Here is a 15,611-nt window from a genome sequence, read left to right as displayed (position 1 = left end):
TAATATATTTAATCCTATTCGGATATGCAAGTTCAAGCTGTTTAATATTTCTAACTATATATCCTCTTCTAAAAAATATACTTTATGATTATTCATCATCTCTTGATTGATTCACATAACTGTGTATCTGAACGAATCACTTTAGAAAAAGGATGTGATATGTTCCCCCTCCAGAGGTGCTATCCATGCCTGATACCTGAAACATTCCATTTGTCACATTTTTGTATGAGTACAGGCAGTCCTCAATTTACAACAGTTCATTTAGCGACTATTTGAAGTTACAACAGCAGTGAAAAAAATGAATTATGACCATTTTTCACACGTGATCATTGCAGCATCCCCATGGTCACGTGATCAAAATTCAGATGCTTGGCAACCGATTCATATGTATGATGGTTGCAATGTCTGGAGATCATGTGATCACCTTTTGTAACCTGACAAGCAATGTCAATGGGGAAGCCAGATTCACTTAATTATATTACTAACTTAACAGCTGCAGTGACAATTGTGGCAAGAAAGGTCGTAAAATGGAGCAAAACTCACTTAACAAATGTCTCACTTAGCAGCAGAAATTTTGTGCTCAATTTTGGTAAGTTGAGGACTACCTGCATATGTTTTGAACTCATAAACTCATAAACCAGGCTGAACTCTTAAGAAAAGAACAAATTCATGAAGAAAGAATATCTGCCAGATTCTTTTATTTTGATATATACTGTAGCACCCTATAGATAACATACCTTTACAATCCCCAATAGTTTCTTATTCAGATAAGAATCTCTGTCCTTAACTCTCAACACATCCCAAATATTGCTAGTGCCATAGTCTATTTTCTTCTGTATTTTTTGATCATTTTGATCATTTGTTTTGTTTTGCAAATAGGATTACTGAGATGGAAAATGCTAATAAAATGTCTGGTTCCATAGCTGCTGTGCATGTGTTTGTGAACATACATGTACAGTGACACACATACACAAACATGTTTTTTCTGGACTTTTTACTACTCTTCCACATAATACACAGAGATTAATAACTATAGTTAAAGGGCTGGCTATATAAAAGTATAAAAAAGAGTTCAACCTTTGGATAACCCTTCTGCTAATCCACATGAACTCTGCCTGCATTGGGAGAACAAATTAACATCAATACTGCAAAAATGACTTTCAGTTTTGGATGATTATGGATCTTTGCAAGAGGGATTTGTTTGTTTATAATTTATATTCTGCACAACTCCCCAATTCTCTGAACAAATCTACGTGGTTCATAGATTAAAAAGAGTATTAACAGGAGGGAGAAAAATTACCACAATCAATGAAAATAAAGGAGTAAAAGATAGCAAAGATGACAAAGCCATACAGAAATGAAAAAAGAACAGACCCATATAATCCAAAGGGGATTTCAGTCATCCTTGCCAAAGGCTTGGGCAAAAGCCAGAAACACCCCTCAGAACACCAGCAAAGGGAGATATTATAGTTTATAGTTTTTATGCAGAGTAAAGTAATCATACTTTGTCCCTCTAAAATTAGAATTAACTCAACTATGCTTATTTTTTCATGTTGATACAGTCTGTGACCCCAGGATCACACTGGGACATATTAATAATTTAGACAGAATCATAAATTGGTTTCAATTTTTAGGCTTTTGTTTCACTTAATGTGATTTATTATTTTCATGTAGCAATAATACTGTCTTTCTAGCATCTAATTTGAAGAGGATAAACCAGACAGTAGTTTAAATTGAAGAGGATAACAGACAGTATAAATATTTAGCTTGAAGGAGATAAACAGACAGTAAGGTCAGTCTTTTCAAAAACTGGAAGGATAGCTGTGGGCCAGAGTAGCTGATGCCACAATGAATTTGTTTGTAAGATGCCAAGGGACTTTTTGGTGTTTTTTCTGAGATTGTTGTTTTTCAACTTTAGGCAAGAAAATTGAATTAACAGCTATACTGCAGCAGGGGCTGTGATACTGCTATTGTGTGTTGGTGTATGTTTGTGTATGTGTATTTCGTCATGTATGTAGGGTTGTGCATGTAACATCTCTGCTGCATTGGGTGCCAGTTTTTTCCTGGATCCAATTTGAATAGTTGGTTATTACCTTTAAGGTCCTTCATGGTATGGGACCAGGTTACGTGATGAACTGTCATCTCCCTATTTCATTGACCTGTCCCATCCAAAATTTCAACTGGCAGGGTCCAGGAAGAAAGCTTTTTGTACTGCTGCTCGCACTTTATGGAACATCTTGTCCCCAGAGATGAGGGGCGCCCCATGCTTTTTGCCTTTCAGAAAGGTGTCATGACCTGGCTCTGGCAATTGTCATGGGAATTAAACAGTGTCACACAACCTTGGGGGGCGGGAGGTGGCTTAAGTGCATACCCCCATCTTTTTAAACTCTTGTAATTTTTAACTTTTTAATTTTATTTTAATTCTGTGATGATGCATCCATTTTAGTGGTTCTGGATTGCTTTCAAGGTTTGGGAGTTGCGGGCACCATGCGATAGTGGTTCTTCTGTCTCAAGAACAAATTTCAGTTGGTTTTGACTGAAGGAAGGGAAGATCATTCGTTCGTTCATTCATTCATTCATTCATTCAGAATTAATATGGTTGCCCATCTCCTTGCCATGACTTTGTGTGCTTACATGGATTCAACACCCCATCTATGAGGTATCTCAGGGTTACCTCTTGTTTAACATCTCCCCAATGTCTGGAAGCCAATTGTGCCACTATCATTATCATTTCTTGCTCACTCCCCTAAGCTTCTAGAGGCAGCAAGTGAGGAAAACGCATAGAAGAGAGTGGGGTGGCTACTCGTGGGCAAACTCTTATATTGTTTGTCATTGGATGGCAATTTTATTGCTGGGCTGACTGCTCTGGCTTCTTTCAGCACATCTTCTACTGTATAGACAGAAATGACATGAAAGTACAGCAGCTGTAGCTGCTTTTAGCAAAGTGCTCCTTGTTCTTATTTTACCCTTGAACACCAGACATTTTAAAGTATTTTCAAATTGTCTCCAGCTGGAAATTTAAGGAGTGAAATATGGGATATGTCTAGAAAAAAGGATGTATGTTAACTCTGTTGCACACATATATTCAGACTTTATCATATTTGCCATATTTATTGTAATGAGGGCTGAAAGAGAGTGACCGTCTCAAGGTCACTCAGCCTCTCTAAAACAGTATTAGAACTCAGTCTTGCCAACTCCTAGTTCAGTTCCCTAAACACTAGTCAAAGTGACTCTCGTATAAATCTAATAATCCTTGGTATAGCAATTGATGTGTACAGAATTTGGCAACTTTATTAATTGTTTCAGATTCAATATTTAGCCATCAGGAACATTATTAGAAGAGTTATGACTGATACATGGGTAGAACAGCAAAACATGAGGAACTCAGCTGATTGAATTTTCTGAATAAAGCTGTTATACCTGTCTTCCAAGATCTTAGATATCATAATATGAAATCTAGTCAGCAAGAATGTTCTACTGTACTATGTGAAACATGCAGAATGTTGGAAAACATAGTTGGCTAAAGTAAATGGTCTTCTGCTTAGAGCAGCTGTACCATAATTGGGAGCAAGATCTAGACTTCAGCCTTTTGGTAATTTAGATGCCTTGTCTACGGATCCTCTTTTTCTGGTACCAAGAAGTCCTGTAACCCTTGTTTAGAATATGATTTCACAATGAAAACTTTGTGAGCTGCTAGCCAAAGAAGGTGTGAGGGCTGGAAATTCAAAAAATATATATTTTTCTCTATAGTTGCAGAGCAAATATACTGAAATGCATTTCCTCCTGTAATTCAATTTATCTTGTTCTTCTGTTCTAAAAGAAGAGTTTACCTGGAAGGTGACAAATAGCCCAGTGACATAGTCAATTGGGGTCTATTTCTTTGGTTGTAACCAATGGGAAAAATATTTCTATCCTTATTTATCCATTCCCGTGACAGCTAATTGTAATTTTAGGGAAAAATTAATATTTCACCAGAAGGTCTTGGTGAGTTTTGACAAAAAAACCCCCAGTTTATTATTTTTGTTATTGCTTTGAAGTTAAGCGGTCGCAGCGGAGTTGGACCAAAGAAGCCCTTCTCGCTGTGCACCTCAGCTAATTTAAAGAGAAATTTATTTTTAAAGCCAATTAAATTGTAAAGGAAGACTGAGAATCAGGAGAGGGGCTAAGTGCGTTCGATCCAGCACAGATCGAGTCAGAAAGCTGGCAAGCGACAGGAGGAGGAGCTTAGCAACTTTCCTGACCCGATCTTTGCTGGATTGGAGCAGATAACCCTTTCCTGACCGCTGTCTTCCCGGTCCCCAGAAGGGGCGTTCAGGTAAGTCAACGCCCATTTTATACTAATGTAAGCCTTCAAGTTTTAAAAATAGTCTTCCTGGCACCCAGTAAGAGATATGGATTTATAAGATCCAAATTTAGAACATCAGACAATATCCAAAAAGGATATTAATCAACCACCAAACAATAGCATTAAGGTGGACTTTTAACTTTCAGCTAGCAGTGGCCTATGCCTGGTTATAATAATAATAAAAAAGGTTACATCTGTACTGATCAATGTGAGTTTATGTTGTGGACTATCTTCTTGTCTTGATGGCATGCTTACCAAAAGCTAAATATATTATAGAATATATATGTATCCCCTTACACAGTAAATGCTCGTTTCACTCCTGATATTCCACGTCTGAGTTCCTCCCCTTACCACTCTCTCTTCCACTCTCATTTTCCCCCCTTCTATAATGCGAATAAATCTTTTTTTCTTTTTGCCTAAAAGCACTTCTTTATTAGTGGCAACAAATAGGTGGTTAAAAAAAAGGTTCAGTAAACCTGGAGACAAATATATGTGATCTCCTTCAAATCTTTATTTGTACAGTAACAGTTGAATATCTCTCATGCTCGCTCTCATTTAATGAGAAGTGGTAGATACTGATATTGCTAGTAGGACATTTTAAAAGAACATTTAGAATGTACCTACCTCCCAATAATTTTCATACAGAAAGAAATGGAGACAGCATCTGTTATTTTTATCTGTACTATACAATATTTCTCCTTACTATAAAATTTTGTTACATAATTTCTGCTTGACTAACAGCTGCTGCACATTGCAGTGTTAAGTGTGGCAGATATAAAGTAGAGCTATATATTATTTAAGTGACTTATGTCTGAATCCTGATGTAAATGATTTTAAAACTCATTTCAGGTCCATGAATTTTTAATTGTATTAACTGTCTTGAAAATATCTAATTTTATTAATTACTTTCCTCAATTCTGTTAGTTTTTCATGTCTTTTAAGTGGTATAATCTATCTCATAATTTAGGCTAAAAATTATCATTCTTTTCACCTCTATGCCCATTTTCCCAAAAGCATGTGTAAGACTGGATTGTTATTCTGTGTTAAGATTTTAATTGCATTTCTTAATCCATATAAAAACACAATTAAAATCTAACATACAATCACATCCTAACAGATGGATTATATATTTATATATCGATTGTAGATAAATAATTACTTAATCAATGGCCATTTAAATTTGCAATTTTACTTGAATTTGGATCCTATTCCAAATAATTTGTATCTTATTCAATCACAATTTATCTGTTAATTAAAATGTGCTAATTACTCCTGGATTTAATTTATTATAAATATGAATAACAATATTCTGATAGTCAAGGTATTATTTATTTCTGAAATTATGATACTTGAAATATGGTAACTTGAAATCTGTAAATTATGCAAATTCTTGTCAATATGTTAGTGTTCTCTTGATATTGCAAGGAAGTATATGATGGAGAATGTACTGTAAAACAGAAAGAGATTGGTATTTACAATATAGATTTACTCACTCAAACATACACTCCTGTACTTCTTTATTAAGGCCATATTATTTATGCTACTTGATAATCATTCTAACTTGTCAATAGAATTCATTAATAAGACACATCTTAATAGCACTTAATATTCAGTGTTCAATAAAATACATAATCAAATTCAGGGTAAATGGGGAAAATAATCTGTATTTAAAGACCAGAGCTATTGAGAATTTTTGAAAAGGTTGATTTGCTTTTCCAAACTTAAAATGTTTTGAAAGGCAAAATATTACTAATAATACATAAATGTAATCTATCAGTTTGAGTTTGGAGTTGAATGCTTATTTTATTTTCCATGACCATAGTGCTCAAGAAATTTTTCTGGCACATTTGCTAGTGAATGAATGAAAGTTCTACATATATAAAAATTGAGCTATTTTTAAATTCAGTTGACAGTTCCCAACCTAATTTATAAAGTAAAACAGAACTGGAATATAAACAAGCAGTGATCTGCCATTTTTGGAAGGGTTGCACCGTCCTTTGGATTTTAAGGCAAAAAGGTATTCAGCCAATGTGGGTACAATGATATGATGTCCGCAACAGCAGCTGTATCATTTGCCAAGTTGTGCAGCTGCCCCCAACTGTAACAGGATCTCAGGATATAACATGTTGATTTAAGCAACCTCACCTCCAGAGCGGCTTTTTGTTCTTGAATCTTAAATGTTCCACTGCACAGTTTTTATTCTCTTATGTTTAATTGTTGTTTTTTATTTAGTTGAGCTGCATTTAAGAAAGAGGGAAGATTTACTATAAACTCTGGTTTTTATTAACATGCCTTAGGCTGGAACATACTTTCCCAAAACTTGTTTCTCTCATGCACAGAGAATATAGGGAAAAGACAGAAATTGCAGAAAAAAGAACAAATAGCTGTGATGGATGTACAAAAGCCCAGGAAAGCGCTTAGTCTCCTGCTCTTTTATTCTTGAAAATGATTAAATTACTATAGCATATTGTTTGATGTATTTTGGATTTTCTTTTCTCTTTTATAGCTATCATGTATGTAATGGGAGCTCTTGGTCCTGCAGCAGGATATTTATTAGGAGGAGTTCTTATTGGATTTTATGTACATCCTACAAGTACTGTTCAGATTGATCAAAGTGACCCACGGTTCATTGGTAACTGGTAAGCTGCAACCATGTGGGGGTTTTATGTGCAAGATAGCAATAATGTTTAACATTTGATAATCATTTGATCAGTAATATTTAACATCTGGTCATGTATTCTTTGATCCTGTATGCTGTGTTTTGAATAGCAGTAGCCAAAGACAGATGTATAGATTGTTCAAATGCTGCTAACTTTACAACCATTTACTTATCATTCTGTTTCTATATTTTGGGAATATTTAAACTAAAAAAGTTATCCTCTAAAAAATAAAAAAGTAATAATAATGGAGCTGATGTGTTACTTTTCTACCTGGCATTTTTTAATATACCCTACATGTTTCTACTTGTGTGTGCAAGTTTCTGGCACAGCTTGCCAACATTATAGGAAGATGAATAGAGTAGAGTAGAGTAGAGTAGAGTAGAGTAGAGTAGAGTAGAGTAGAGTAGAGTAGAGTAGAGTAGAGTAGAGTAGAGTAGAATGTTCCTTGTAACTTTGAATGGTTGCTATGCAACTGGTCATTAAACAAGGATCATCTATATGATGTTTATCTGTTTTGGATGCGGCTTTTGTGATTTTCAAATAACTTATATGACAATTGTTTTATAGGACAAACAATAACACAAAGTGTAAATTTCTGCTTTCTCTTATAGAGGGTTCACGTTCGTGTGCATATAGCAATAGCACTTAGACTTATATACCGCTTCACAGTGCTTTACAGCCCTCTCTAAGCGGTTTACAGAGTCAGCATGTTGTCCTCAACAATCTGGGTCCTCATTTATGTAATAAATATAACCCTATTTGTAAATGTTATTTCTTACCTTTTGATTTTAGGTGGAGTGGATTCCTTATTTGTGCTAGTGTGATGCTTCTTGTTATACTTCCAATGTTTGCTTTTCCCAAAAAACTCCCACCTCGACATAAGAAAAAGAAAAAAAAGATGCACTCTGATAGTGTTTCAGGTGATGATGATGATATTGTGAAAGAAAAAGTGAATCGCAAAAATGAGCTAGAACCGGAAATTCCTACATCAATGGGCTTTGGAAAGAATGTTAAAGGTAAAGAATTTCCTGTTTGAAAAAAATCAGATTAAGATGAAATTTAAATTTAGAGAATTATTATTTGTTGTTGAAAACTGCTACAAAAATATATTTATTTATTTAGAAGTAGCACTAAAGTAGAACACTTTGGTTCAATTGGTTCTACATTAGTTGCAGGGTAAATTGTTTCACTCAAAAAATCAATATTGAGCCCCTTCAAGCCTAATCAGGCAGTCTGTAATCCATAAACAGCCTTTATCAAGCTTGAATAGTTTGATAAGGTAAAGGTTCCCCTCGCACATATGTGCTAGTCGTTCCCAACTCTAGGGGGTGGTGCTCATCTCTGTTTCAAAGCTGAAGAGCCAGCACTGTCCAAAGATGTCTCCGTGGTTATGTGGCCAGCATGACTAAACATCAAAGGCACACAGAACGCTGTTACCTTCCCACCAAAGGTGGTTCCTATTTTTCTACTTGCATTTTTTACATGCTTTTGAACTGCTAGGTTGGCACAAGTAATGGGAGCTCACCCCATTACGCGGCACTAGGGATTCGAACTGCTGAACTGCCGACCTCTCAATCAACAAGCTCAGCGTAAAGCTATGTAAATCCTATCTATTATTTTCCTGCTTTTATCAGCATTATGAAAAATAGATTTTGGCTAAGGATGCTGGACAAAAGGAAGAGGTTGAATACATTCTCCTCAATGAACAATAGGACACTTTTTCCAGGTCAAGAGCTATACTGACTTTGTGGGAACAATTAAAATGCTTTTTTTGTTGTTTTTCTTTTGCTTTGCATTTTGATCCTTCTCCCCCAAATTATATTTATAGAAATATCTGTGTTCATCATATAGAAGCATAGTCATAAAACATATGCTCCCTTTTTCAGTTAATTTGTGGCATAACAAAGATGAAAGACTAGTTTCATCCTCATTGTGGCATGCAAGATAGATTGTACTATTCTTTTTTCTGGCCACTTTTTTAAAGTAGGGATAAAAATTGGGCTCTTTCCACTGTGTGAACAGTTTGGCTGAGGTTCCACTGTAGCCAGATTTTCATCTCCAACATAAAATGGACATCATGCATTTAAACCTCAGCTTCTCTACTGTTCTGTGATAAATATGTAAATTGTGCTTAATGAAGAAGAAGAGCGATGAGGACATAACCCACAAAGTTGAAGGGCTAGTTTCAACGTTTGTGTTTCTAGATATTGGTCATAGTCAGACATTATCCCAGTTTTAGAAACATACTTTATGAATCTGTAAGCAAATGCTATGATCATACCCACACTTCTTGATATTTCCCATTGCTTTTTCCTGCTTCCATGTACCAATATTATTTTTATTAAAATAATATCCCAGTTTGGTGAAGGTGTGTATGCTGAAGATGATGAAAGAAGGGTTAGGGTTAGAAGGTAGAATTACGGTGTTCATGCACTGTTCATAAATCATAATTTATGCAAAAATAGTTTGCTTATTTTTCACAATGCCTATGGAGATTCTCAGTCATCCCAAGTCATGGTTGTTCTAAAGGTACTTTTCCAAAAGGCAACTGGACTATGAAAAAATGTGCAAATGTCTGCCTCAATCTTTGCAAAGTGACTTACCTCATCACCATTCTTAATTTTCCCACATGAAGGTGGTTTATATTTCCCCAATAAATTAGGAAATGGTAGTTATTTAAATAACAGTAGGAAGCACTAAGTCAAATTAGATTTGAGGAAACTGAAAAGTCTGTTTCTTTTCAAGCAAACATACATACAGGTAGTCCTCGACTTACAACCACAATTGAGCCCCAAATTTCTGTTGCTAAGTGAGACATTTGTTAAGTTTTGCCCCATTTTATGACCTTTCTCGCCACAGTTGTTAAGTGAATCACTGCAGTTGTTAAGTTAATAGCATGGTTGTTAAGTGAATCTGGTTTCCCCATTGACTGCTTTTTGGAAGGTTACAAAAGGTGATCACATGACCCCAGGACACTGCAACCATCATAAATATGAGTCAATTGCCAAGTACTCTAGTTTTGATCACATGACCATGGGGATGCTACAGTGATCATAAGTATGAAAAAAGCTCATAAGTCATTTTTTTCAATGCTGTTGTAATTTCAAACAGTCACTAAATGAATTGTAAGTTGAGGACTACCTCTATTTGAATTTGTATTTAATTATGAAACATTATATATCTCTGTGTAGTGAAGATCTTGCTTCTCCCAGTTCTTATTAAGCCACACATAGAAATATTGGACTGGATTTTAAAAAAGTCTTAGTGAGAGATGTTACATGACTGAAATACCATATATCTAGCTACTCTGTTAGTTAAAGCTATAAAAAAAAATAAGTAAATGGACCGACAACTGCTTTACTTTTAATTAAGATGAAACTTACGACTGGGTCTACTGCAAAGTTCCCCCTAAGCAGAAATAATTTGAATTCGTTCTTTTGGAGTAGCATTTTCATTTCTCCTACTTAAGTTCAGAGATAATGAGAATGGCCTAACTGTCATTCTTTGGTATTTCTCTCTCATGAACTATGAAAGCAAAAAATCTATTTTTTTATTTATTGACCATGGTAGTGAAATTTGCATTTTGCTTTGCTACAAGAAGGAATGTCAAAGCAGTCATTAATTTATACATTTTCTTAAAGGAGTCCCCCCTCTCGTCATAGCTACTGTATGTGATTGTTATTTGAGTAAAGGAAGGAATTGCAGGGAAAGGGAAGGCAGGCAAGGGTACTGATAAGGAATATTTATGCCAAGTGTCCCTACCCCCTCCCCCCCCCCCCCCCCGTGGGGAAGCTAATAAATAAACCTGGAACTTTCTGAATATGGAATACATACTATCTCACAAAATGCTTTGGAAAAACACACTAGAGGACAGTTGTTTTTTGTATCCAGTGGAATTCTTGGGAAGAACTTCATGGCTTGAGAAGCAACCACTTACTAAGTGATACCTTGATTGTTCTTGGCCTCCTATCCATTCTGGACAACATTTAGGTGTCCTTCTTTTACTGCTTTTTTTTTTTTTTTATAGAACTCCCAAGAGCAGCTTTCAGGATCTTAAGCAACATGACATTCCTTTTTGTGAGTTTGTCATACACAGCTGAATGTGCCATTGTTACTGCTTTTATTACCTTTATTCCCAAATTCATTGAGTCACAGTTTGGCATCCCAGCTTCCAATGCCAGCATCTACACTGGTAAGATATTGCTGTAAATAAATCTTTTAAGGATTATTTTCATCAGCTTATAAAAAGAAAGTTAATGCAAAATAATCAGGATTCTGTTCTTAATTGTTTTAAATGTGCAGATTCTCTGCCTCACACTTATCGCTTTAAGTATGAATAATTTGTTGTTGATACCATGTGGATTAGCAACATAGAATTTGTGTCACTATATTGTTTGGTTTCCCATCAAACAGCCTTTTGATCAACCCACATTATTAACACTAACAAATTAAAATGGCATTGTTTTTGCAAAATTTGGTGATTGTCTGAGATTTGTTCTTACAAGATTTACAAATAGCTGATAGAGCTACTGATCTGTGCTTTAACGGATAAGAGTCATCAGTAGCAGGGAAAAAAATTCTGGCATTACTAGCATTCTTTAAATGTTTGCTCTTATGCTAAGAATTAAAAGTTATGTTTTTTTTTCTCATTCTTTTTGCAGTGCTGCATGGATTTTATTTATCACTAAAATGTACATGTATGAATGATCCCTCTACATAATCATAACATTTTTATTGCTTGGTTTTTTTAAAATTTTCTTACTTTGAATATTTAATATATATGTTTAAATGATATTTTGAGTATACTTTAGGATGTTTTTATTCTTGTAATTGCCAGGTGTCCTGGATGATTATGGCAGTACACAAAATAAATAAGTGTTGCCAAACTGGCTGAGACCGGAAATCTATTTTAGCAACAGCTAATCCGATATCTGGTGCAGTTGCAACTGAGGCTGTCCATACTATTTAGCATGATGTAGCCTTTCAGTTGGAGATTTTCAATATTTCTTATCATGTAGTAGCAAATCATATGCTTTATGCTTGTCCTATTTTCAACCAAGAAGCTTACAAAACCACAAAATTTAAAATGTGTACACATATTGGAACAGAATAACATTAAACTAAGCAGTTAAATATGTCAGTATCAAAATGTTCCAGGTATATCCAACGTGAACTTGCTGAACTGTTTTTAATAGCCAGCTAATTTGATTTACATAAGTAAATAAGAAAGATTCATGCAGATTACTTCTTGACAAGACTATTAGTCAATCCTCATAAAGATAAATTTAATGTGTTCATTAACAAAGAACCTAATAGAATTGTCAGTAATATTTTAATAAGTAATTTCATGTGTTTTTGGACCACTTAGATCATTTAAATCATGAAATAACTGTTCTGATAAAAAAAATAAGCTCTTTAGTTCTTACAACCCATAACTTTCAATATGAATCTTTTTGAATAATCTGATTATGAAGTTGTATCCTGGAAGCTAAATTTTCTGAAGGCATTTTGGTTTTATGAATGAAAATAACCTGTCATCTCTTGGTTTGAGGTAACGGTACAGTACACTTGCCATTAAATAAGTTTGCTATTCCTGAATTAAAATAATATTAATACTCAGTATAATACCGGCAGTATGATTATTTCAAATGTATTTAGTTTTTTTTAAACATTAAATAGACTTATAATGTATTGATTAAAAATGTATAAACAGAAGTTTGGAAATGGTTAGGTGTACTTTTATGTAGAAGTGTAAAATCGGACTGTTTAATTTGTTCTTAAACAATAACACACAATTTTAAAAGCTTTTAAAATAAGATTAATACAGGCTTAATTAATTAATACAGTTATTCAATTATTATGGAGAAAAGAAATTGGGGAAAAACCTTAATACTTTTTTTCTAAGATGATCATGCTAATTTGAAGCCTTCTGATTTGCTCTGTAACATGTTCAGATACTGGTATTAAGTGGCCACAAGCAACACTTCAGTGAAAACATATGTTAGTATGTGTTAAAATGCATAAAGACACATAGCCTAATTAACATAGATTTTCAAAGCCAGTCCTATGTATATTTACCAAGAAATGAATTCTCCTTATTCTGTAGTAAAGATAATAAGGATTGTAGTTACATATATGAGAAGCCATCAGAAAGGAATATTTATAAAATGCTGTAGTCTCTGTGTGAGGAATTTTGACAAATCAAAGGATGAAGCAGGAATCTGCTCACTGAAGACTGGCTTTGCTTTAGGGTGCTTTATGCAGTGATTAAACATGTGCTTTAGTTGGAATTTTCTTTTGAGCAAGGAACAGCATAATTGAATGCTATTTTTAGAAAGCTTTGTCTTGCAGTTCATACATATTATTAATTACATAATTTTGATAAGATATTTAAAAACCTTACTAAAAGTTCAGTTTGGTTTTAGTCTGGTTATTAAAAACTATAAATAGTGGATTTTTGATTTCTAGGCCTTCCATTCTAAAAAGAGGATTCATATAACTGGTAAATATTCTATTGTCATTTTCCTAGAACCATAAAAGGGAAAGATACTGACTTCTTCCCTAGGTTGCCCAATGTGTTTTCTTTCGAGATCTGGGGAAGATGGTCTTATGTGGGCAGCAGTGGCCATGTGAGAAGCCAGGGCAGCAGACATGCAGGGTGGCAAGAGCAACTATGGATGGGAGTGAGCTGGGTTTACTTCCTGTAGTGAGAAGAAGCCCCTTTGTACTGCTGGACCATGCTGGTGTTGGAAGGAATATCCATCTGGTTCAGTTCCAAGCTGGGAGAAAGACACTGGAAACATGGAGGCTGATTGGAAATATGGTTTATTGATGAAGCAGAACCACATGGGCAACTGGCAAAAATGGAGTTGAGAGTGGGTAGGTTTTATACCTTCTTTGGGCTTTATATTTGAGCTTCCTGTTCCTGTGCAAGAGCGTGTCCTTTAATATTCTATTGGCTGTTGTCAGATTCCTATGGAGTTATGTAGGGGTTATGTAGGGGTCATCTATAGGCCAGCTAAAAGAAGAAATGCAAATCCTAGGTGCTTGTCTGAGCTAATCTGGTCAACCTCTGGCATATTATTTATCTGAGCTCCCAGGTTTCTGTGACTTTGAAGTTTGGACTGCAATGAAGGGATTCGTGTTCTGAAAGGGTGTTGGGCAATTCCTATTGTGGCTAATGGCTTTTGTCCTGTGTTGGATCTTGGTTGAGGGGCTGCTTCTAATCCTATCACTCTGCTTTTGTTAGCTGTCAAACTTCGTTGCAAGCAGTTTCGAAATATCCTGTCTTGAATGGATTTCTGCCTGCAGTATTTGCTTTGCTTATGAATGGAGCCATCTAGATAGTTGACTTCTTCTTCTTCTTCTTCTTCTTCTTCTTCTTCTTCTTCTTCGTCTTCTTCGTCTTCTTCTTCTAAACTCTTAATCTCTTAAATGCTGGCATCCTTTGTGGACTATTAAGAAAGACTTGGAGGCTGCTTCCTGCCTCTAAAAAACATGTTTCTCCATTTCCCATTTAGGGAAATATAATATTCTGCCTTTTTAATATTCCTCAAAATACTTAATTCTTCTAGGAGAGGGGGCTTCCCACACTGGGCTAGCGCTAGGCTTCGGAGCTTCCTGGGAAGACTGCACCTTCACGCTGTGCTGTGGCTCAGGGGCTCCCTGCAGCCCCGGCCTCATGGCATGCCAAGAAGCCCCGAGTTACAGCCCAGCATATTCTTTCTCCAGCTTCCTTGTGCTCACATATGCATGCTCATGTTCCACACCCTCTTTCCCCAGCCTCCCTGATCTTATGCCACACTGCACTGGGCCTTGTAGGGCTTCCTTCATCCCTCTGCAGCATCTGCATTTCTTACCTGGGACTCCCTCCACTTCATTTCCCTCTCAGCTACAGGGGAGTTATGATGACAGTGGGAAGTCCTGGGATTGCTGCTGCTAAGTGTCATGTGTCATAAGGTCATGTGACATTATGCTTTATGACTATCGCTTAGCAACAGAAATTCCAGTCCCAATTGTGGTCTTAAATCAAAGATTATAATTTGTCATGCTTTAAAATCCCAAAATTAATTAATATTAATATTTTCCCTTTTATACTGCTCTCCCACCAAATAAAACTTCAAAAAAAGAAAAAATCCTAATCCCAAATCCAGTATATCAGCATAAAAAAAAAATCACAGTCCCATAAAATCTCTGAAATGGTATATTAACTATGACCTTCAATAATCATATGTTATAAATAAAGGACATAAGGCAATATTTTATTCTTTTTCATTTCGTGTTTTTCATAATACCAGGAGCTTATTTCCCAGCTAATGTAAAACTAAAGCAGTATTTCATCCTTCTTTAAAGATCTCTGTTTAGAATTTGATTCTGGGAAAATCCCTATTTTTTTACATGAAGTGGGTAAGGAAACATTTCTCACTCCCATTCATATTCTAAAAAACTTAACCTTCCTCAAAAAAAATATAAATAAAAAAAAAAAAATTGGCACTGCATTTTCTGGTGACACAGCCTTTGAGGCTTCAAAGGATTGAAAGGCCAAAGTGTAGCATTAAACTTTCTCAAACTTTGTTCACTGATGTCAACTGCGTCTCTAATTGAGG

General features: G+C 35.3%; 1 protein-coding gene across 1 annotated transcript in view; it reads left to right on the top strand.

The window, feature by feature from the left end:
• Positions 1-15,611, top strand: part of SLCO5A1 (solute carrier organic anion transporter family member 5A1) — a 38,273-nt gene that overhangs the window by 9,717 nt on the left and 12,945 nt on the right. The window contains exons 3-5 of the mRNA XM_034429940.3: positions 6,852-6,984; positions 7,798-8,021; positions 11,033-11,197. Of these exons, the coding sequence (XP_034285831.2) occupies positions 6,852-6,984; positions 7,798-8,021; positions 11,033-11,197 (522 nt within the window). The remainder of the gene's footprint in view (positions 1-6,851; positions 6,985-7,797; positions 8,022-11,032; positions 11,198-15,611) is intronic.

Source organism: Pantherophis guttatus, chromosome 3 (assembly GCF_059756535.1).
Source record: "Pantherophis guttatus breed Tessera chromosome 3, ASM5975653v1, whole genome shotgun sequence".
Classification (NCBI taxonomy): domain Eukaryota; kingdom Metazoa; phylum Chordata; class Lepidosauria; order Squamata; family Colubridae; genus Pantherophis; species Pantherophis guttatus.
This window is presented reverse-complemented; position numbering and strand designations above follow the sequence as displayed.